This window comes from Falco cherrug, chromosome 2 (assembly GCF_023634085.1).
Source record: "Falco cherrug isolate bFalChe1 chromosome 2, bFalChe1.pri, whole genome shotgun sequence".
NCBI lineage: Eukaryota > Metazoa > Chordata > Aves > Falconiformes > Falconidae > Falco > Falco cherrug.
Genome location: NC_073698.1, coordinates 79,211,098 through 79,236,434, shown reverse-complemented (window position 1 = coordinate 79,236,434; position 25,337 = coordinate 79,211,098). Strand labels below are relative to the sequence as shown.

The 25,337-nt window shown below is 43.1% G+C and overlaps 1 protein-coding gene across 1 annotated transcript in view; it reads right to left on the bottom strand.

The window, feature by feature from the left end:
• The window catches only part of BACE2 (beta-secretase 2), a 55,854-nt gene extending 44,838 nt beyond the window's left edge, over positions 1-11,016 (bottom strand). The window contains exon 1 of the mRNA XM_055702952.1: positions 10,321-11,016. Coding sequence (XP_055558927.1) covers positions 10,321-10,632 — 312 coding nt within the window. The 5' untranslated portion in view covers positions 10,633-11,016. The remainder of the gene's footprint in view (positions 1-10,320) is intronic.
• Positions 11,017-25,337: the final 14,321 nt, after the last annotated feature.

Here is a 25,337-nt window from a genome sequence, read left to right as displayed (position 1 = left end):
TTAAGTCAGGTTCATGGCTATGAAAGCAGCGTCTCCCTCCTGGAGGCCAGGAAACTACCAATCATCCCTCGTCCACATACTGGGATCCCTGGGTTAGCCAAGATTGTTGGACATGGAGAAGTAAATAAATTAGTGCACCACAGCTTATAAAACCAACTATGAACTCCCTGTACTTCAAGGCATGACCTCTGCTATAAAAATGCCACGACTTGTTCTTCAGGACTGGACTTGCAACATTGCCAGATTTTGTTTCAACATATGAGAGCTGCTACAGTATTACATACCGTCAAACTGTGATGTTTCAGCCTGTTTCAGATGCGGAGCTGAAAAGACTAGACCCATCCTCTACCTCCCTTGAACTACCTCTTCCTCACCAGCCACAGCAGCTCTCACCTCCATTCCTCCCTTTCTGCCCAGAAAGGACCATGATCCCAAACTTTCACACACCTGTTGGGCTGTTGCTACATGAACGGCAAAGGGGCAGGGCTGGATCTGGTGCAGGCAAAGGGAGGGAGGGAAGAGATCAGGCAAAAAAACCCCATCCAGCTACTGCAAGCACAAGGACTGGAATTTGGTAATTCCGATTGTATTCCCTGCTAGAAAAGCTGTGCCACATCTCTGGGGCAAGGCATAGGGTCAGGCAGCTGCCCGCTGGTCGGTGTCATCTCAAGTGGCTACAGGAACGTACACAGGCAGCCCCAGGTCTAGAACACAAACAAGGTGCTGCAACCCCAGTGTTTTTATTTCCCTGGTAATTAATAAAGGGAATACAACATACAGAAGGCTTTTGCTCCCCATTCCACCTGACCTATTTAGGATACTACCAAGGAACAGAACTTAATTGTCATCATGGGTATTTCTTGGAATTATACATGGGAGTTAAAAGGCACAAACAGAAAGCAGCTTTCCACTCCATAATATCAGGAAGGACTATCCAATCGGAGAGAGAATTAAAAAAAAAAGGAAAAAAAGGTGTTAAGCAATGTCACAATAACATGTTTGATCTATTAAAAATAACAACAATATTTTTATTCATATTTATTCTAACTTTTATGAAAAATTTGGTAGAGCAATCTAAAAGGCAGATTTGCTTCTCAAGTGAAATATTTTTTTTTCTTTTTTTAAATCAGTAGGTTCCTCCCCCTGCTACTGGACTCGTTTATTTCTCTCTTTCCTTTTCAAACATGCACACTTTAGTCTTTACCCTGGCTAATACTGTAGAGGCAGCAGCTTTGGGAAATGAAACAGCTTTGCCTGTGGCTCATACATCATTACAATTGTTAACCAAGTTCCACTATAAAAGTCTTTATTACACAGGAGAACAGAGAGGCATGCAGGAACACAGCTTTTTTTTTTTTTCAGCTACCGAGTTGAGTTTGTAGGGCAGGAAGTTAAGACTTTGTTATGCTCCGAGGTCGATGAAGTCTGCTAGTACACACTGCGACAACACACAGAAGACAGCTTCCTACTATTCATTCCACCACTTATCAACCTGTATGTAGAACTAACCTACCTTCCACTTGGACCAGGGATTACAACCCACTGTGTGATGATGGTACCTCAGGTCCTGCAGCAGCCCAGGGCTCCAACATTTTACGCACCACTGGGAAGGCGACAAGTGTAGCTGCATTGCTGCCCACACACTGGAGCCGATGGTGCTCAGGCCACCAGAATTGTGGAAGTTCATCCCTTAGCAACAGTAAATGTCATGTACACCTGCTGTGGAGCAAGTTTTCGAACCTGAACACAAATGTGCAGGTAGTAACTCCAATATTTGGTCACTTGCCAAAAAAACGTTAACCTGAAGGCTCAGCAGAGTGCAAATGGAAGTTAACATTAGCTGGAACATTCGTAACTACAGCGACTGAGAAATTTTCTGGACACACCACACTGCCCCCCACAACGCTCCCCCTTATTTATCTCAGCAACCCTACAGCAAAAATCTGGCACTTGGGATCAAGCTAAATGTTTGTACTATTCCCTGAAGGACTTTGCAGCCATGAAGTAATAAGATTATTCTGTGGCAGATAAACTGAAGCACTGTGACTGCATCAGATGTTATCTTGCTACAGCATTTCTCAGACTTTGGAAAGTGTGACCACCTTTGGACTCCTCTGTCTTATTTGCAACCTGAGAGTCACCAAGAAGAAAAATGAATGGATTAAATAAAAATCTCTTTAGTCACAGAGAAGTATCAGTAGGACTGATGAATCATTTTCTGACATGCTTCACATTTCACTCTTACTCGTAGCAGACATATACTAGACAGCACAGTGAATGAAAGCACAGGTCTCTCCATACCATGCTTAAGCAGCGTGGTAATACTGCCCTGAAGACCTTCCTAACTGGTATACCATGCTCTGTCTTGAAAAGACGCTATAATTGTTAATTTCTTATGCCACAAACTCTGATAGTCAAGGTTTCTGTATCAGCAGGTATCAGAACAGAATTTCGGAAGTAAAGTTGCCATTTATGTAGGAAGAAAAAAAACCCTGCAAGATTTCACATTTTCGAAAATAGATCTGAAGCCTGCAGTCAAAACAGATGCTCTAGTATATTATTTCCTATGCCAAAACTATTGCTGCCAAAGGCAATCTTCAAAATTTACCTTCTGCTGACCTGATGCATTTTTTTTCTTCCCTACTACCACAATAAAATTTTCCAGGGGGGACACACAGGATCCAGCGTTCCATACAATGGCTTCACAGGCAAACCTTTCGTTTCTACAGAAGCCCCAAATGGCTGATCTTCTCTGGTGAAGCTTCCTATGGCAGCAAAGTAAGAAACAGAAAGAGCCTGGGTGGGTGAGAAAATTCTCACATCTGGCCTTGACGTGAGCCTGAGCACAAGCCGCAGCGGGCTCCAAGGCACTCTTCTATGGACCACTCTTGCAGGCAGATCCACAAACAAATGTCAAGGAATTATCTGAGAGATGGCCACCAAAAGGATCCAACTACTTTCTCCCTGCCAAATGGCAGGAGCTGGCCTTTAATGAGAGAAGACTTACGCTCCCTCCCTCAAGTGGAGAGGTGACTCTCAGTTCTTGAGTTGCTGTCTGTTTTTCTTTAAAACAAAAATACCAATGGGAAAAAGTAGTGCTATCAAACAGTTGCAGATCCCCAAGAATGGATTCATTTGTGTCCTTAAGGAGGAAAAGTTTACCAAGTGTTACTGCAACATTAATACCTTTCCTCTTTTAAAATGAAACCAGACTAGCTATGACTTTGAGACAAGCATTTTCCCTGAACACATGCAGTCTAGCTTAACAGCAGTTTTTGCTAGTAGGTAGGTACAAAAATAAACCAACCATAAAGCTAAATAAAATCAACTAATTTTAGTACTCACAGGCTGAGCAAAGAGAACAAAATCTACAAGTAATTTATTTTTCACAATTTCAAATTATTAGTAAACAGTGGTGAGGGAAAAGAAGGATTGTAAAGTGCAATTACTGTCTTAACAGATTCCCTCCAAAAGAGCATTTTAATTATGACACATTAATTGTATTCAATGAATTATAATTTTCATTCCAGTAAGATTTTTTTCTCCATCCACCTTATTTTCCTCAAATTCCCTCTCCACCATACCCCACAGGTTTCATCTATTTGAGGAGAACTCTTCAAAAAACCTGAAACAAAGGTCTAGAACATCTGTCCCCTGCTGCCCTCCCCTTAAAATACTCTTAGACATAAAAAGGCAGCGAGAGCAGAAGGAGAGACAGGCAAAAGGAAGAATGAGGGAAGAACTCTGAGGCAGGAGAGAGGAGGGGGTGTGTGGGGGGGTGGAAGGTATTATTTTATCAACCTTTGGCAAAACAGGAAGCAAACATTGGCTCAAGGCTTTCTGAAGGCATGAGAGCTAACTTTGCTAGGTGACTGCTCTCGGAGCGTGGCCGAAAGCCCATCAGCCACGCCTGGAGGAAGCTCGCGGAAAAGGCCAGGCCCGTGGGCAGTCGCAGGTTCAGCTGCCAAACTTCCATCCCAAGAGAAGTTTACCCAGCTCCTTGGCAAGGATCTTGGGTGGTTCTGGGCTGCTGCTGCCTTTGCTGCACAGAGCATGCAGCTGCTGCCATAGCAAAACCAAAACACGCAGCTGATGCAGACATGCTCGTGCTACCTCAGGTACTGCCAGCGGTAATGGAGCTCACTGCGTGTTGCAGAGCCACCTGGAAAAGCACAGTAGATTGCTTTGCAGAGGACCCTGTTGTCACAACTAGACTGTTAAGATCCACGAGTTAGCTGGTTTCTACTAGCTCAGTTCTATAATGCCGTAATCCAATTGCATGGGTGGCTGCAATGTAGACATATGCAGAGAAGCGGAGACAGATAGTCAGCTAACTTGTTATTTTAAAACTAAGGGAGTTCATGTGCAAAAATTTGCAAATAAAATCTATTTCAGTCCTGAGCTATTTCAAGTGCTTTGAAGGACACTGAAGTAACAGATAAAAATTAAAATGTAAAACTTTCAATTTTAACAGCACTCTGCTATCCGCAGAACATGTACTGCATTTACTTCATGAGCTCAGATCTACATAGCAAAACCAGACTGAAAAGCAGCAAGATGTATGACAGTCCCATCAATGGCAGGAAAAAACCACTTCCTTTCCTTTTCTTTGAAGATCAGATCTCAAGTCCTAATCTGGTCAGAAATAGGAGCAACAAGTTCCTTCACTTATTTAAAGAAATTATGATGAAATCTGTATTTTCCAGTAAGGGAGAGAGGTATGTCTGATTCATAGTGGAGATGCACATGAGCAAGGGTATGCCACTGTATCAGCTTCTTTTTTAAAACATAGTTATACTTGACAATGGTCAGATAACATTTCAGGTCAGACTTGCTTCACCTACAATAAGTGAGAAATTTTCAAAGATGATAAACTGTGGAGGCAATGTAACAGCTAACGTTACTAACAGACTCGAAGTCTTAAGTGCCCTTCATGAAAATGAAGGCCTTGCAGGGTGTAGTAGTTTTTAAATATGTCTTGCCAGACACTATCACTAGAGCTCACAGACCTCTGGTTAAAGCGGGGGGGGGGGGGGGGGGGGGGCAGAAGCAAAAACAAAAACACAAACAAACCCCAAGAAAAAAAAGATTCCTTCTTTCATAATCACAAACACTCAAACATTTGGGAATTCCACATGGGTCTTCTTTTGCCCACTGGTTTGGTTTCATCTCATTTTTGCTCCAAATCCCAACTAACTTACTCCTTAATAATAGTAAAAATAGTTATTACCTCTCCCTCTGCTTTTCTCTTTCCTAATCTAATACTTTTGTCTTGATAGGGAATGAAATGCAAGGAGCAGCAAAAGGTGTGAACCTGAAAACTATTGTCACCACACCTGCTCCTCACAACAGATCTTCTGCACCAACTGACCAGGATCTGAATGCACGATTGCTACAACTGGCAACCCTGGGTAACAAAACTTCCACCACTTCTCTGAAAGAGAAAAAGCACCTTTAAAGGAGCAGTTAGTGGGTCTCTAATCCAACTGTCCCCGGGAAAGGAGCACATCCTGGGGAACGATCATGATCAGCCTCATTCATTCATGTCACTCTGTGTACAGACACGGCAGACCATTGCAGCCCACCTACAAACAGCAAGGCAAAGACTTGCTATAAAACACTAACTGTGCTATACTCTAATCAGGGCACCTGCATTGTAATTAATACTCGCATTTTGGGTTATTTTTATAGTACAGGCTCCACTACCTCCATGCATTCCCTTTGGTGAGGGCTACTTTTGTATGAAAGGAGGTGCCAGAATGCGAATTTGTAAAGGCAGGGACCTTTCTGTCAACTGCTATGGTTGTTTGCTTTGTCTTTGGTCAAAAATAGATTACACCCCACTGGAAGACAGTACATCACTGTATTAGTCCTGTCTTATAACTTTCAGGTCCTTGTCCTTTTTATTTTGCAGGCATCCAACAACAACCAAAATATACCCAACTCATCATTTAAGAACAGGAATATTTTGCATTTCAATAGTATTTCCATTAGAGGGATCTGGAGGGATTTTGACCCTGTCACCTCAAAATATCCAACTACACCACAGAACTCCTCTTTGCTCCTCAACCCTTTCTTCTTTCAGTTTTCATAAAGAGCTCAAAAATAAACATGAAAGACCCACATTATTTTTAAAAAAAAGGAAAGAAAGAGAGAAAGACTTGAGTTGGAGCTTGACTTCTGGTATTTGAACCTGGAAGCATGACATTTTCAAAACTTCTTGTATCTAGAAAGATGGTAAACTCCCTCTCAGCAAAATTAAGAAAGCAGAGCTTAGCTTCCTAGGGAACAGCACAGCTCCAGAAATCAGGCCCTTATCACCAAATATAGCAAGACTACTGAAGCAATGAAATTACAAGAGCAGTTGAATCTTTCCTCACAATCTTCATTCCTTCCAACACTCAGGAAATAAGAGCTATCAACAATTAAGGAAGAATGGCTCCATGTTCAGAACTTGCTGACGTGTCTGTTAATCACCTTCAAAATACCAAGCTATAAATGTTAAGAGTCCATGACACACTTGAGGTGTTTAATACATATCCTTCTTTTCTTTAATAGCTGGAAGAAATTGAAGGAAAAATAACCACCCACCAATTACATGGAAACTGGAGTTTGTGTTTTGCAGTGAAGGTCATTAGACCCAACATTCACATTGACCTTAAAACTTCAGAGCAAGTTTACAGGACAGGTTTTTGCTCACAGGTCCCTGCACAGAACAAACTGCCATTAGGAAATAAAATAGACAAAACCTCTTCATGCATAGACTGAAAAATTGACATTGAAATTTCAAAAAGGAGCTGTGGCATTCAGAGCACAAGTCAAATCCTACCATGGTTTCAATATCTGCTAATCAGACCACAGCTACGTGACTCTGAGGAAGCATACGCCTGACCTCTCTTTGCAACGAACTTGCAGGAATAACATTTACCTGCTCTCAATAAAAACACAAGTTGGAAATGCAGTGGGACTGGTGGGAATACCACTACCTCATGCAATGAAGGCTAACACATGAGGCAACAGTACTTTCTTTGCAAATATTTAATGCAATCCAGATGGACTTCAAGAAAGCTGTGAAGAACATGGGGTGCTTTAAGAGTTTGACTGTTCTATTGGTCAAAAGCTCACAGGAGAAACAAAATTAATATGAAGAGAACAGCAGTAAAGATTGCAAAAAAACCCCTAAATGATCTTTGATTCAATTTCTCACAGTGCTTGAAATCTCAGGGCAGGAAAAATAATAAAAGATAGAGCAAAGGAATTCCATCAGATTATTTAAAGAAATAAGAAGTAAGAACAGAGCACACAATTCATATTGGGCTCTTGCTACCTCTTATTTAAATTTGGAATTGGAAGACGTGTACCCACACAGACAGGTGTAAAGCACAATCCATCAGAAGCAGGACACATAAGAATACATCCACAAAATAAGAGACAAATATATCACACTCCTCAATACAATAGACCTTCTTTTTCACCTTTCACATAATTCTTAAGTAGATCTGCCTGTGAATGGATGAGAGTGGGGGTAATGACAATTGACACTGACCTGGTAGCTAGTCTAGAGACCCAATATGATTAGGAAGGATACTGTATTATAAAACTTAAAATTATAGAAACACTCTGGCTGCAAACACTTTGTAAAATTGGATTGACTGCACTGAAGTTTCCTCTCTTGAAAATAAAATAAATTTGACTTCACACAGCTGCTCTATTTTTATATCGTCAGAACAAGTATTTCAGAACTGCCATTGTGAAATGCAGTTCTGTGCTGTGTGTATCTGCTCTATGAAAAATCAGAATTGGAATGAAAGCCAAACAGTGTGCCTTAAATGACCTGAAAAACGTAATTCTTTCATAGTAGCTTCCTTCCAAGAACAGAAATTAAAAAAGGAAAATTTCTAAAAATGCAACTGAGCAGTAAAGCAAGCTCAGTAGTGCTGAAGTCTTTCACAAATGCTTACTCCCCATACTGGCACAGTAGCTTTCAACGCTTAACGTACACACTTTCAAAGTCACGAGGCACCAATGCTATCATAACCATGACATTAAGTCTTGTGCCTCTTCTCACAACCTGCTCTTTGGTCTTGGTCCATCCGCTACTGCCTTGTCTGCATTTACCCACCCCCTCTCTGTAACACTGTCTGGAGCAGCAGCTTTGCCATCCACCCTTCTGCTCCGACAGCATGGAAGCAAAGCCATGCTGCTCTGCAGCTCTTCGTTCTTCCTCCCTAGCAAAATGTCAGGGCACTGAGCTCAGCTGTCCTGGGAGAAGCCTAGGTGAGGAAGGGAGTTAGCCTGGGGGAAAGTCCCATGCAGGAGGGGTGCAAGAGTAAAGGAAGGTGTCCAAGCAGCTTTGTACTATTCTCCGCAAAGCAGAAAAACAAGTACATTTGTGATCTTTAAGCCTTCCAGTTTCAGGCAGGAAACGAGATAACAAATTCATCTCCATCAACAGTAAAGAATAATTTTTAACTGCACTCTACTGAGTCACTACATGCCAAGATCTGATTTTGGAAACACAAGCGCATTTATAACCTTACTTAAAACCTCGGTGGGCCTACTTGTGAATAAATGTTCACATGTGCTAAACACCAGTGGTGGTCTTTTAATTAATTAACGAGAACTCAGAACTAGTTCAAAATAGTAAAAGGTTTGCAACCAGATTCAGAGCTTTTTTTTCTTTTTCCAGATGGAAAAAAATCACTGAGACAAGTTTTTCTGAAACCTTGCATCACATGTAATACAAGTAATACTAGCTGTTAAGTGTTAAGTGAAGCCTCCAGGTGCACTGAGGGCAGCACATTTCTCCCTCTTAGATCTCCAGTCACATTATCAAAAGCTTGTCCTTTTTCCTTCTCCATTTCTTCCAATTTCAGAATCCCCCTAGACACGTAAGGGGATGTTACACTTGATAGTCACTTTTTCGACCTAAAATTATTTTCCTCATTTAAGACATACTGAATTAGATTATTAGTCCAATCAAATCTGGTATCTTGATTCTGGCAGAAACCAATAGTGAATGTTCCCTGGAGTAATGAAGCACACACAACACCACACTAATAGAACTAGTCAAATATGCAGCGCGCAACACGGAGGAAAAATTATTTCATGGCCTCTACGCCCATCAGGCTACACCTTAATGCCTCACACTTAGTTAGCTTTTTTTTTAAAAAAAACTCCCTTTATTGATCATAAATAAGCCACCCTTTCTCAATACATGCATTGATCCTACCGTCATACATTTCAATTAGAGCAACGATGTGGCCAATCCTCTTACATTCAAGGTGTAAACCAGAAAGAGCTCACAGCAGCCTAAAAATGTAACACAGCTGAACACTCCCTGTTGGCTTAGCAGTTTCACATTCATCAGCAGTTTATTAAGTAGAGGAGCTAAAGCAGCAGAATAAGAATTCTTTTGTGCACACGGGGAAGCAAGGATCTAAACTCCCGAAGTAAACACGAAGTTCTGAGGGAAAGCCCCGAGGGCCTTCAGGAAATTAATCCCCACTCAGCTGACTAGTCATCCCCACCAGCAGCCCAGCACCGCTCCTCCGGGGATCTCATGACACAGATGAAAGAGCAACTACATGGCAAAAAACTTGAGCAATGCTGGTAAAGGCAGATGGGGGAGATTCAAGGAAACATGGTCTGTTTGAACGCAGTATTAAACCCACGCACGTTCTTTGTGTTATTAATGAGTAACATACGAATTCCCGAAAAAGGGGGCTGGTTTCGCTTTGCTATCACTTACTTTAGCAGGAAGATTTCGAGTGATTCTCGCTGAGGCACCGGGAGGATCTATGAAAGCACCCAATCACAATGCAAAACAGCTTAAAAAATAAAAGAACAAAAAAGCACCCTCTCACTCTAAACCACAGTCATTTCGACTGACAAAACAACTCGCTTCCAACGAAAATGAGACAGCCTCACACCAGGGACCAGCTCCGCAGGATCTCCGGAGCAGTCGCCGGGCCGCGGCAGAACCGCCTCCCTCCGGCAGCCGCTGCCCTTCGCCACTCCCCGCACCGCACTGCCCCGCTCCGCACCGCACCGCTGGCGCCCGGGGACGCGCCTCCCGCCCGGCCCGTGGAAACTCGCTGCTGCCGCCGCCGTCGCTCCCCCGCGCCGGGCACCGGCAGCGTCTTTCGGGGCGGGGGGGGAGGGGGGGGGCGGGGAGGCTCCGGCACTGATCATCGGGAGAAAGTTGTGTTTGGACCCGGAGGCGGCTAACTCCAGACCCCCGAGAAGTTCCCCCCCCCCCCCCCCCCGAGAAGTTGGCCCTCCCCCCCTCCGAGCCCGCAGTCCACGGCCCGCTCCTACCGCCTGCGGCGGGGTCCCGATCAGCATCTCCAGGTAGTAGCCGCGGCCAGAGTCCCCCTGAAGATTCTCCACCATAGCTAAAAAGTTGAGGGTGCCGCCGGGATCCGAGGCCAAGGCCAAGCCGTCCGCGCCACCGAGGGAGTCCTGCTGCCGGCTGCCGCTCCCCGGCCGCAACACCACCGGGGCTGGCGGAGACCCGCCGGGGGCGGCCGGATGGGACACACGGAGCGGGAGGAAGAAGAAAGCCCGGCAGAGCCCCGCGGCGCCGGCCAGGAGGAGCAGGAGACTGGGAGCCGGCGGCAGCGTCCCCATCCCGGCGGCAGCGCGGGGGCCGGGGGCGCTTCCGAACTGCAGCGGCTCCGGCCGGAGGCAGCGGCCGCCTGGCTGCCAGACTGGAGCAGCCGGGGCGGGGAGGGGGAGGGGAGGAGGAGGAAGAAGAAGAAGAAGAAGAAGGGAGCGGCTTACCCACGCCCCGGCTTCATCCCCCCCTCCCCCGAACCGAGCTCCTCCTCGCGTTTCTCCCGTACGGCCCCCGGGCAGCGGGGGGCTGCGGCCGCCCCGGGACCTTGCGGGAAAGTTGCTCCGGGCCAGCGCCCGCGGGAGAAACTTCCTGGCTCGGCTCAGCCCAGCGCAGCCCCGCTAACGGACCGTGACGGCACGGCGGGGGAAAAGTTTCCGTACGAGTGGCGGGGCGGGCGAGGAACGCCCGGGGGGGGCGGGCGCGGCCGGTCCCCGCCCGGTGCGGCGGCAGCGGCTCGACCCTCACCGCCGGGGGGAGAGCGGGCGCCTCAGGGCCCCGCGGGCGTGGAGGCTGTGGCCAGGCAGGGGGTGGAGGAGGAGGAGGAGGAGGAGGTGGTGGCGGTAGCGGGTAGGTCGGAGCCGGGTGCGGGGCTGTGGATGCGTGTCCCGCACGGGTGGCCGTGGCTGCGTGTGCCTGTGGTGCGGGTGGCAGCAGCCACGTTTCACAGCGGCGGCGTGTGTGCCAATTCATCTGCTGCAATAATAAGAGCGAGGCATGAAAGACGTCTGCTTGTGAGAAAGCCTGCGAGGCTTTAAATGTCTTCATCATGCACGGAATTAATAACCGGAGTCAAGTGTGGCCTTTCAAAAGATGGGAACACTTAGGATGGAATTACTCTCTGCACCTCTGGAGTAATGGCAGTGCCAGATGACTGGATGGAGCAGACAGTCCAAAAGCCTTTAAAAACAGCACTGGGCAAGTTTAAGAAGATTCACTTTGGGTTTGTTTCTGACCCTTCCCCCCATCCTCTGTAGTAGATAGAGTTGAAAAATAGCCAGCCCAAGTCATGCATACTCTCAGTATCCCCCAACCAATTTGCTGGTGACCACCTGGTCTGTCCATGTGTGTGTAAATCTGCTCCAGGCTGCGTGGACTGAGATCCCTCCCCTGCCACAGGAAAGAAGGAGGACTCCCTCCCTTATTTGAGGTGGAATAATCATCTGTAAGATTTCCAAGTGTTTCAAAGGTATTAAATGAAGTTTCACTAGGAGGTAGACAGTAGCAACATTAATTCCCAGGAAGGCTAAGCAAACCATTTGCTGGGAGGGTATTCAGGTGCAACTTACTCCTAGCCGTTGCCAGAGCTGCTTGAAGATAGTACTAAAAGAAAATTAAAGCCCACCTGCCCTTGCTGAAGGAAAAAAGCTGTCTTCCCTGATGTTTTCAGTACTCTGGTTCTCTGTCGCTTAAAATCTGGAGCCCTTGCTCACACTTTGTAGCTCCTGTCATAGATCATTTCAGTGCCTCTGGTGCAGTTGGGTGCTTTCCTCTGCATCCACAGCTGGAGTGGGATGCAGCCCCTGTCCCTTTGGCTACAGAGGTCTCTGCAGGAGGAGGAAAATGCTTTAGTGCTCCTAACCTCGCCTAGCTGCAGCTGGGAAGGTGGGAAAGCCTGCAAGGAGCTTGGCCTCGCTGGGGTCTTGGGTGGGGGGCATAGACAAAGCTCGTGTTCAGGAGGTCATTTTGCTTGTGGGAAACTACACATCTTAGTAAAAGGTGAAATTGCGCAAACTTCCCCTGCTGTAGGAAGCTTTCTATGTGCCTCACAAGTAGGAATGTGAAATATTGCGGTCATGGTATGTCTAGTCTCACCTGCTCTAGGCTGATGGCAGCGGAACACCTGAGGGAGTGGTGTCGTGGCACGCACAAAGGGGTTATCTCCGGAGTGCTACAGTAATGGCTTTCTCTAATATAGCTGGGGTGGTGACAGGTTGTTCTGCAAGGCCTATCTAGTCAGAGCTGAAGGGGAATTAAAATGCTTCAGGCTCTTCAGGGGTGAGCTGAAAACTGCAGAAATGCCCCCCCTTTGAAAAAGGAAATGTGAAAAGTATTCAGGAGTATAATTGAACACCCCCTCAGAGTGGTAGGGATGTATTTATAACAGTCAGCAGCTATATACATTTTGTTTTAATTCTTTTACAGTACAGTAAGTCTTCCCCCTTGCCACTGTTGCTAAGATACGTTACCGTACTTCTGGCTAAAGCAATTCCAGTCAAAAGAAGTGTATAGTTTTCGAACTATGGAACGTATAGCATAGCCTTCAAGTATTGAAGAGAAAACTTGTCTTTTTCCATACTGTTTGTTAAAAGTTCTTGTCCTGTTTTCCACAGACCTAGATAAGTCTTATAGCAAATGCATATCAGGCAGCTACTGCATATGAAATGGTGTATGAGCACAGCAGGGCTCGTGTTCACACAATAGCATGTTGTGAGGTTTCAGCCTTGCCTCATCTGTTCCTTTATTTACCTAAGTATCTGATAAGGCTTAGGCTGTGCTATGGACAGGTGAGCAGTTCCAGTGCATTTATGAACAATGGAAGGAATGGGCCTTAAAAGAGCAGTGTAAACAACTGCTTTTGAAAGACGACATTATAAAGTCCTCCTGAGAGCTGAACAGCTGAATGTAACTATATCAAAACATTCCTTGGAGGGGAAATCATCTGTATGCCATGAATGCCACTACAATCAATATACACATTTATTTCTTTGTGTATCACATACAGAAAAGAAATGAAATGCTAGAAATAGACACAAGTTTAAGTGGCTGTACTCCTTGTTTTCTAGAATATATTGAGAATCTTGTTTTCTGTATTTTTGTTATTCCAAATATATATTCTTTGAGTAAATATTTTTTTTAAATCTTTGAATATCAGTCCCTGTGAATAGGTCTTTTTAAAAAGTCATTTATTTGTCCACATATAAATTTGCAGATATATCTTGACTTTGATCCAATTCTGCATTAATTTAATTTGATGGTATTGTGGTGCTTTAGACCTTGAGCCACTTGACAGGGAATTAACATATGTCTCTCTAACATAACCTTCCACCAATTTTTACAGAATACAGCACATCATAAAAATCCAGCTGCGCGGTGTTCTGGACAAGGTGTATTAACCAAGTCAGGAGGACAGCTGCTGTACAGAGATGTTAAATCAGAACCACTGAGAAAACAAGCAGGAACGGAGAAGGTGGCTCAAGCTGCAGAAGTGCTGGACCTGATCCCAGTGGAGGGACTCAGGATGGCTAAAAAGACATCCTTTCCTTCCAAAAGAGGAAGCTATTAGGGAACTGCTCAGACTGAAGTGATTCTCTGCTGTGCATCTGAAGAAGTCGGGCTGACCTATGCTACCGTTGTGCACTAACAAGGGCAGATGGACATAAAGACTTCTGTTCTAAAACTGCTTTGTCTTCTTTCTGTGTTCCTACAGTTAGCATAATCAATACTACAATTTTAAGACTGATCGCTCTTTACGGCTAATTGCACCCTGGTACTGAAAGAAACCTAGCTGGACCTGCAGTGTACAAATGGTTAATTTGCAGAATGTGGTAGCCTTAGGAGAGGGGAGATTTTTTCTTCCTGGACCTGACTGGGAAATGGTCTTCTCTGTCTGTGGTCATTTTGCAATCAGCTTTTGCATATTTTGGACCTAATTCAATGAAACGTTGCTGGTAAATTACAGAACAGTAAACAATCAAGTGGCAGCAGAGACCACAAGATTTGGCTCTTGTGTGTGTCTGCCAAGGCAGTGTGTCTTCAAAGGCAAAACCAAACCAGCTACCCCATGTGATGAGGTGTGCCACCCAGAAGAGCTATTTTCTGTGGTGCTGAAGTGACGACATGGACAGTTCTGGGGCTTGTTTAAGGACTGAGCATATGCACTGTGTATAGAGCTCATCCAAAATGAACCTTGTGGCTGGGGATGTAGGTGCAAATGTTTAGTGCCCTTCATCTCTTTACTGTGGGTAGAGAATCTGTGGGTGAAAGTGTTGTCTTTGATCACTGCCTGTTCAATTAGTTTTCTGAGTGATGATAGATCCCTTTGGCTACAGTTGAACATGTAAGATGTTGAAGATCCAGCTGTCTTTTGTAAAAGTTTCATTAAAAAACAAGGAAAAGATCATCCTTGGTTGCTGCTGAAGGCCTCTAATCACTTGTAGAGCTTGGCTGAGCTGATCTAGAAAATCATCCCAAGACTTTGTTTTGTGGTAGAGGCTGTCATCCAGTTGTGTGCTGAGGTCCCTATTTTGCATCTTCTTCACTGGAGCAAGGTCCTCTACCCCAGCAAGATGTCACAGGATGTGAACTCTCCATTTGGAGCAAGAGGTCTTTTCTTCTGTAGAAATCTTCATGCCCCAAAATGTTTTCTTTCTCCCCTGGGTCTTCAAGTCCACATACACAACACCCTTTTCTCTGTCCCACCTCATCCCTTTTTCTCTGACAAAGTGGTGTGTCATTCAAAGAGAAGAGATGCAAAAAACCAGCTTGTTTTCTGCTTCTCCCTGTGCTAGAACAGAGGGGCTGTGCAGAAGCTACCATGTCTCTTTTGTGGAAAGAAGTGAGAGCAAAGGAAGGGGAGGCAGAAATGCACTTCCAAGTGGCTCAAAGTAAGGCTCACTTAGGCCCCTTAGGCTCAAAGGACAGCACAGAGCTGAAGTCAAGAGTAGGGTCCTGGACATCCTGGTGCTACAGTGCTGCTAATAAGTTTAGTATTGCATTTGTTTTGAATCTTGCTAGCGATGGGCCTGGTGTAGCTCATTGCTACCTGGGAGAGTGGCTGTCAGACCTTCTACCCCACATCTGAGGCAGCCTGCAGAATTCTTCATGAGTACATTGAGCACTCTCAGAAAAGCGTTATTTCTCCTCAGGAAGCTCTGCAGGCTTTCTCAAGCTTATTCTCTAGTGTGCACCATGGAAGAAATAATTTGTGGGTTAAACCTTAAAATGATCCAATATCGACCTTCTGATTCCAGACCTTCCTACACCACAAACAGCAATGGTTATAAATTTATAAACTATGAAAAATTAAACATGCAGTGAACTATAACAGCACTTTAAAAACAGCACATTGAGAGTTGGCACATACTGCTAAGATTACTCAGATGCTTTCACAAATGTGCAGGGCTGCAATCCACTTGCCTGGCACTGGTAGACCATTCATTTATTGTTTATAGTAAGAGTAGTAGGAATTGCTTGTTTGTGGGTGTTCAGGAAACTGGTCAGCTTGGTCAAGACTTCAGAAGCGCTTAGACCTCCACAATGTTTACTGGGAAGTGGAGGACATGGGATACAGAGCCCTCCTGGAAGTTTAGGCACCAGTTGCTTTGGGGAAGTAAATGCATGGAGTACAGTTTTATTCCAATCCACCTGTGTGCCAGATGTTCATCAAGATTACAAGCATGCTCCTGTCTGCACCTCACTTAAAAACTGCCATGAGGAATGCTATTTAAATAAGTTTACAATTTAATAATGCTGTGGGTCTATATTTATGCCCATTCTTGGAGAGGAATTTTGTGATGGACTACATTGTTTTAGCAGCCAGTCTTAACTTGAGAAGTTGCTGGCTGTTTACTGTAGTCTGCATAACCATTTCAGTGCGGAAAGTTCAAGAAACAAAGGATTTCATGCATGGCAAAATTAGTTCCTACAGCCTGTCTTTATAACTTGTGCTTTTCCCCCAACCCCCTTTCTTTATCACCCTGATGCTGACTGTGGCAGAGCCTCTGAAGACTGAATGTAGCAAGTATGTTTTGCTATAATCTATAAAGATCTCTAGTTTCCTTAACTTGGGTTCCTCAACTCAGTGACTGTCACCTGGACATAGAGCTTCCTTCCTTCCTTCCTTTCCTCTCCTCCTGGGCCAGTAGATTTCTGGATTCTAGTTTAGATATGCTGCTGTAGTAAATAAGATCGGAAATGCTGAAGGATGAGCATGAACCACAGACTTCAGACCAAGTGTTTGAGTGACACTTGGATGAAGGATAATTTGGAATGACAACCTAGGTACATGTAATTAGTAGAATTAATTAAAGATATTTTTAAAATAATTTTTTTGTTTTGATAGAAGATTATTTGCAGTCTGACAATGACTCTTTATTTTTTATTTTTGGCTTTTTAGTCTTGAAATGATACTTTTATTTGTAGATATATATATTATTTTTTGTCCGAAATAGTGACAGGGATGTGGATCAAGTCTTCATCCCAGTGGTAACAAAATTATTACACTTGTCACAGTGACCTTGATCTACATAATCTATTCTGTATCCCATTTCATACCCCAAACTCAAGCTCTGTTTTCCCAAAATTCTTAGAAAGAGTGAAGTTTTTCTGTTTGTGCACGTAAAGGTAAACGTGCATGAAAAATGAATATGTTACTAGCAAAGTAGTCCACAAGCACTGAAATATTCTTGGCATCTAAGCCATGGGGAAAACCCAGTGCATCTAAAAAGAGGTTTGCAGCTATCAGCTTTGTCAAATAAGGTCTTGCTGTTATCCTTCTGGGCCTCTGGAGAGCCCTGAAATGCTTTATTGGGGCTAGAGAAAGGTGAAATGGAATTGTGTTTTACAGAATGAACTCCAGTGGCAACTGTAATGCTAGTTCATGATGTACCAGGGTGTATTTAGCCTTTTGTGTGTTTGTGCTAATGATAAGCCCCAAATGCTACTTAAAACTCACACATACTTTAAAAAACTGATAATGAACTGTTTTCAGCTGTGAATGTTAGATTTTCTGCAGGATAGAGCTCAAAAATGGTTTAGGTGTTTTAAGGTTAAATAAGTCAATTAGTAAAAGGACTGTTACCCTACAGGTAATGACAGTAGATTAAATGGTCCAGATAAAACATGTCCTAAGGCAAAACGCTTTGATCCCTTTCAGAAAAAATGAAAAAGATCTGTGATCTTATAAGGTTTGATTACATTATTAATGTGTAAAGTGTTACATGCCTTTGCACTTCAGTTTTTCTCTGTCTTTACAATAGTTCATTATTCCTCACCAGATATAGGCTTACAGGTCTTCTCATAATCTATGTCTCCTGCTGTTTGTTTCAGGTATCCAACAATGAGAATAATTATGCTTGCCTGTTGGTATTCTTTGTTTTCAGGAAACAGTGCATCAGGGAGGCTGTTTCAGAGATGCAGACTCTTGCAGGCAGCCAGCCAAAAGATGCAGAGTCTGAAAACGGAGCTTAAAAAACTTCAGGTGATTCTTCCCTCATTTGTGATTGTAGAGCCCACTGAGGTAAGCTAGATTGATTTTCTGCTTACATGGGCAAGATCTAGCCATTTAACTTCAATTTTTCTTTCCTTCTTAATAGTTTATACTATTTCTTTTGTTGGGCATCAGAAATACATTACTTGGAGCTGGTTGCATGTCTTCTGGTCGATAATGCCTAGAACCTCAAATTAGAGAAGCTTATAACTGTTCTAAATTTAGAGGCTGAAGTTTTTTGGGCTGTAGGTCTGCCAGAGACTCACCTTATTTTCTGCAAGTTTGTTCCTGGCCTTTCTGAGAAATGCACTGGCCACAAGCCTATTGTTCTGCAGCTTAAAAAAAATCAGTCCGTTTTGTTTTTGTTTTTTTTTTTTGGTGTGTGAGAAGCAGATATGGAATGTCCAGGCATTAGAAAAAAAGACTCAAAGGAAAGTTGCCTATCTATGAAGTGTATCTTCTATTGTTTTTATAAAAACAAGTCTGAGTACAGTCATAGTTATTATCCTATTAAAAAAATCAGTTTACATGTGCTCAGTAGCAACTCATCTAACAGCTAATTTTTTCCAAAGGCCCCTTATACACCGAATACGTTGCATCTCTTTGCTGGTCTTTACCTTCAGGTTGGAGAGCACTGTTTGGTCCTGATGTGGGGCTCGGTAAGACTTGCTTTGGAGTTACTGCATTTGGGCACTGCAGTGCTGGATACAGGGACAGGGATCGCAGAAGTGGCAATTGACCTCTCAGGAGAGCGCAGGAGGAGAAGACAGCTCCCACACTGAAATGGAGCAGGACTTGGCCTGGCATGCACAAAGGTGCAGACAGAAGAGCTGTGTCAGCGCAAAGAGAAATGGACCTGCACAGTGGCATGACTTGAAGGGGGGCAAACCAGGGAAGTATGTTGGAATGACAGCAGCAGGTTATTGGCACAGAGCAGAATAGCCCATGGTAATTTTAAAACACTTCTTATCAAATAAGGATATGAGTGCATGAATCCAGTATGCCTCAGATAAAGTAGTTTGTTAACTAATTAAGATTTCCCATAAAGGAATCTGTTCTGTCTTTTTTTGAAAGCAACTAGACCTTCTGGATTCTTACAGGCATGCATTGCTTTTTCCTTCATATGAGTTTATTGACTGCATTTTAATACCTTCTGAAGGACCACACAAAGAAACCTTCATGGTTTCACATTCCACTCTGGTCTCCATGGCAAAGGTTCAGCTGCTATTGCTTTTGAATATGAATTTCAGGATGTAGGACTGATAATCCTATTAGTCTGTCTAGGAAACAACAACAACGAAAAAGAAATAGAAGTTGACTCAATGTTGGAGGTAATCTCCTTTATCAGACTTGTATGAGAATACATGTTTCAAAGAGGAAAAGCATTCAAGAATGGCTGTTTCATCTTTCTAGGGTCTCATGTAGGCTGAAGTGGTGCATATTTTGGCCATATAGAAGGACTGAGTAAGTTTCTGGTTACCTTGTATTAGCAATACCCTTATCACCTGTGCTCTATTAAAATCTGGGTAATTGTACCCATTTCTAACAAAAGAGAGCTGTAATATGCAGTTTGGGTTCACTGTACCATGTATAAGCAGACTCAGCTTTAAATAGTTCAGAATAACTGCTTGGATTTGAAGAATAGTTGGCAGGAATGCCTTCTGCTAGGTGACCTTTGCAAATGAGTCTGCTGCTGCTACATGTAATACCTAAGAAGCTGGTGTTTACTGTATTGGTTCTCTCCTGGGAGCTGGGAAAGAGGACACAGCAGCTCTTTGAGGCTTGGCAGAAGATATTCAGAGATGTCACTCCCCAACCCATTCCTGCCAAATACAATTAGAACTTTTGCTGGAGAGAAAATCATTTAGGGGTTGCACTTAAATCTTGGAAGGGCATTTAAGACACATCTGAAATTCTTCATTTTCAGCAGCTGATGCTGCAAACACAATGTAGATACTAGTGATAGCATAGAATTTGTTTTTCTTGCAATGAATACAAGGTATAAAGTGTTTATTGACTTAAAAAGAAAAAACTGAACAAACAGAATAAAGAAGAAAGCATTCGTGGCTGCTTTGAAGAAAAGAATGTTTTTATTTCATACTTTGAAGAAATTGTTCAAGTAGTTCAGCCGTGTAAAAATGTGACCACTCTAATGCTGCCAAGGGCAGTGAGATCAGGGATAATCTGCTGAGGAAATGCAGCTCACGCCAGCCAAAAGGAGAGTTTAAAACTTGCAACACCAATTTTTCCAAGAGTGAAGCATGTGCAGAAGGGGAGATTTGTACTGTTCTTTGCTTGGTGAAGAATCCCCTTACCTGTTTTGAGGAACGTTCTGTCTGGTTTGTGCTGTAGATGCACGTGGATGTGAGGGACAATCTTATGCATCTTCTCCCTCCATACTGCCTTTTCTTCCCAGTTAAAAGCTCCATCTAAGAACAAAGCAGCTGTAGGAAAACTATATAAAAGTTATGTTTCATCTTGCATTATGCTTCTTCCAAAAGAATTGCAGGATAACTGCCAGAAAAGGTGTAGACCAAATTGGGTACATTGCAGTATCATTACATGGTAATACAGAAATCAATGCTGTCACCATTGCTGTGGTAATGGGTGATGTGTACCTGCCAGCCTTATCATGATTTTGAGGATGTACAAGTTACTACTGATAGTAGTGTGGCACTGTAGTGCCCTTGTACACTGCTGCATACACTCTCTGACGTCCCAGTTTCTGCTGTAAAATTTAGGCAGTGCTTCCTCAACGTAATGGAAGTGGGGAGGAAGAAGAATGGATGGAGACCATTTCCTCCTTACCTGTCCCTTGCAGGTAAGTGTTGCTAGGTCTGTGTGGTTCTCTGAATACCAAAGGCTAGTGTCCGAAAAAAGGGTTCTGTTGCGTAGGTAGTCCTAGGGTCCTTGTATCAACTTGAGATAGGTGAAGTCTCATAGAGCAAGTCTTTCTAATTAGAGGGAGAGTGATATATACCCCCTCCAACACACTGCTTCTCCTAAAATGTCATTGACTTCTTGTCCTTGGAAGATTATAATCTATCTTTTTTGGTGTTCCTGTTGTGAGAAACTCCAGTGAAATTGCTCAGTAGTCCCTCACAGTTGCAAATATAAGGTCCTATTTAAAAGTCTGTTTCAGAGGGTCCTAACCTCTGGGTGGTTTTCTGTGCAATGTGGAGGAGGTACCCTCTGGCTGTGCCTGGGTTTGTGCTTCCAGGCTGTCTGGATGGATGGACAGTGAACCTGATCTTCAGGATGACTTTTCCCAGGACAGTGTGTGCATACATAGTAAGTGGTATACACGATTAAATGACTGTTTAAGCTCTTCAAGTGATAAGGTACAATACCAGTTAGTCACCTGAGGAGCTTGATGAAAATGTATTTACTGCTGTTTCTGAAGAACTAGTACACTACAGTAAGGGCAGCGTAGAAAAGCTCAAAGGCAGGATTTGGGTGACGTGATAAAATTAACTCATGGAGCACCCACTGAAGAGGGAGGGTAAAAGGTAATTTTGGATAGCTGTCCATTTATGATTGCTGCCCACCTTGTGAGCTCAGTGAGGAAGAGGTCTTGCAGAAAAAAAAAGAGAATGTGATAATGTTGCTAAATAATAATTAGTAAAAAGGGAGGGGGCCTGAGCGAAAGCTGTACTGACAACTTTAATTCTGACTCCAGCTTAGTGCTTGACTATGTATGCTTAATGTTCTTTTGAAGTAGTTCTGGTATACACATGCCCACACACCCCCTTTGCAAACCGCTGTAGTCTGAAGAATAATTCTCAAGTTTTAGGGGGGGCGGGGGAGAAGCTTCCTTTTTGTTTAGCAACATGAAATGATTCTGTCATTTTTTTTCCCCTGGGGAGGTCTGAGTCAGCGGAAACATGGGATTATAGTGGAGTGTCTCTTCCATATACTTTTGACTCTTACAAGTATTGCCATACTAATGACTAAAGAGTAACTACTTCTGAGTGACTGCTGAACATTGTCCAGGGGCTCTATAGGTCAACTTAAAATGGAAATAAAGAATGCTTCATTTATTTGAAAATGCAGCAAAACCAGATTTAGATATGCTGCTACTGCAACTACCAAAGTACCTATGATGCACTTACCTATTGTTTTCATTGATCTTCAGGAATTATTTCTCTAAAACATGTGCAAGGACATAAATAATGTTACTTTAACACTTTCAAGTTCATTTGATGAGGTTTTTTGTCTTATGCTTTCTTCAGTCACACATAAAATTTATCAGTGCCTTCTCTTCCTTAGCTTTAATTCCTCTTATATTTATTCCTCTATATTTCTTTGTAAGCTTAAAATGGTTTCCTACCATATGAGCTGGCATCAACATTTTTTCTGTAAAGGCAATAATATTGCTTTCTAAAGCATCTTTCTATTCTATGGGCAACAGACTAGAGGAGACTTTATGTCTTGTTCTCATCCTTGCCCTGTAATGTGCTTTGGCTGTAGTCGCTCAGCACTTCCATCCCCTTGTTTTTGAAGTCTTTCCTAGAGCTCTTTGTGCTACAGCTGAAGTCTGTAAGGTCAAAATATCAATTTTCTTGAGTGGGCAGTGGTGGTGTACTTACTGTGGCAGAGAAAAAACAGTGATGCTATACTTCTCTGCACCTCAGGCATTGTTCCTTCACCCTGCTGTATGACTGCTTTGCTTCTTCTGGAAAGAGAAACTCCAGACCCAAGTTAGTGTAATTCACCAAGTTTGGAATGCACCGAGGTAGAAAGGGATTCTGGAGGAAAGAAATATAACCTTAATGGTAATCTTCAAGCATTAAGGGATGAGCCACTGGTAGCACTTTGCCCTTCAATGTTCTTGCTCCATGTTGTTCTACTACCAGACATCCTTGCTTTGCTTAGGAATCAAATTGCCAGCACTATGTTTGACACAGTGGTTTGCTTCTTTCTTCTTCATTATCATGGTACTGGGGTTTCAGTTCACCTTTCTTCCAACCTGACTGACTGACTCTGCTCAAGTTTTTAGCAGTTTTGAGGTGCTTCTCTTAGTAACGTGCCCAGGGTATTGTTTTTGGTCTCTATGTTATCTTTATATTTACCCTATCAGCAGCACTTTTGCTCCTGGCCAGTGATATTGGTATGCTCATAGCACCCAGGTATGTTCCTTCTTTCTTGTCTGCTCACATTCTCATCAATAATTCTGTTTCTACCTCCGTATCTCCCTCTTGGAGAGATACAACTACTTTAAAGATAACAAAAACAGAAATTCTTTTCCTCCCCTCTGATTCTCACTATTCATCTTCCTTTTCTCACTAGCAATGTTTGTGTCATTTTTGTTGTTATTTCCAAGAAAACTCCTTTTTAAAAAAACAGCAGTGCTCTGCTGTGGACCCTTCTCCCCCACGCTATCAAAACAGGCACATATATTTTTAAGCACAGTGCACTGCGATTCTTAATTTTGGTTCAGTGGATAAGCCTTTCCATGTATCTCTTGTTTTGTGCCTCAACATCAACCATATTTCTACGCCTATTTCTTCATTTCCCTACCTGCTCTCTGTAGTCTTCTAAAGTTTATGCAAATCAGACTGATTTTACACTCTTCTCTGTTCCTCATGATCACCATCTTTTCTGAAGACTACCTATTGTTAGTCTAATATTCTTACCTTATCCTTATTATGGCAGTTCTGTTTATTCTCCTTAGCTTCCTCACTGCCTGCCAATTCAAAGTTTTCCTGTTAGCACACTCTTCTTATTCCTCGCTCTTTGTACATCATGCCTTTCTCATCTTGCCTTTGGAATTTTTTCACTAATTCCTTTCACTTATTTATTTCCATAGTTTAAATCTCTTCTTAAAAGGAGTGTCAGTGTTTTGCTACTTAATCCCAAGCATACTGTCTCTCATCGAGCAGCATTGCTTGTTTTCTTTACTAGGCTGTATTACTCGAAGGTATTGAGCCTGCCTGATGTTTTTATGGTTTTGTTGTTTGTTTTTTTTTATATAACCCTCCTCCAAGTGTCATATTGCAAACTGTTAAAAGGGGTATGGTCCTTTTATTTCCAGATTCATCATTATTTTGTTTCTGCTCAGAACTAGGGTAATTTTAGAATTGTATCTGCCAGAAAGACAACACTATAAGAAGACTTCTTTTGCAGGGGATCAAAGATGTAAGAGCTCACAAGCGTTTTCTTTAGTGCCTGAAAAAAATATTGCATTGGGCAATCCAACCATGGAAGGGAGAGAAAAACTTTGGAGAGGGTTCAAGGCCCAGCTAAATGTAACACCTTGGGCTGCAGACAGTTTCTTGACCTTTTTTTATCCTATGCATTTTCATCCTGTGTGCCAAACACAGTTGGTCACAGATTTCAGAAGTGCTGAAAGAGCCACAAGGAGAAAGAAAGAGACTACAAAACCATGCCTCATGGGTGCCTGGAAGCCTGGAGGCAGAACCCAACTGTGCAGGTCAAAGTAAGATACTTCTGGTTGGTGATTCACCATGTTGTTTAGGGTCCTGGTTTCATCTTGAGTCTTTCTGTATTTGATGTAACACTCAGCTCCTGCAGACAGATACTTTTGGTGCAAGTCTCCCCTTCCACTAACCCCCTCATTTTTCTATCCTTTAACATCTCTAGAGGAAAGAACATTTGATGTGACTATGTCTGAAAGGTTCATAAGCCAGAATCTGGTTGTTTTATGAAGTTTTTTAAAATTTTTAAAATGTTTTTTTAAAAACATATTATGATTTTTAAATCCATCTTCTTGATTTGGGGGATAGGCCATCACAATGAGAGTTTGAAAGTACTGAATGCAAATACCTCTCATGCCTGCCGGGGGAAGGGGGAGATGTGGAAGGATCACTTCTTTTGCTAGGCCTTTGTAATAGGAGGGACAATGAGGGAGAGGATTATTTCCATGGGAAAAGCTCTGAAGAAGCTGGATTTATGTGATATAGTTACTGGGGTAAAGGCCCCATCATGTACAAACTGAGGAAACTGGGAGAGAGTTACGAGAAGCTGTTTCATGTGGAGGCATGCCTGAGAGGATAAAGATCTTTTAAAATACTCTTAGTTGTAGCTAAGTCTGGAGTGGGTTTATGAAGCTTGGAGACCTGTAATAAAGCATGCAGGCTCTTTAAAGACTTGGAAGGATGGCTGGCTCCCCTGTGCAGTGATGCACAGCTGCAGGGATTTAGACCAAGCATTTGATTTCCTCTCTGGCTTATAGGAACCAGCATAGAAAGAGGGGGGGGAGGGGAGAGTGATAGTGCTTCTCAGAAAGGGAAAGGATATGTTTCAGATAAGGGAAGCATGAGGGATCCCTATCTTCATTGTATAGAGCTGCCCTGGGCTTTTTATGGGGGGAGGAAGGGACAGAGAGGGTAGTCAGATAGTAAGGGCTAGTCATGAGATTTCTCACTAGGGTGTCATGACGCTCATTATCCTGGAAGGTGAGACCAACTTGTGACCCCTTTCAATATGTTATTAAAACAATGGGCCTAGTTCAGTGGCCTTGATGGCCAATTTATTGCTGCTTCCTTG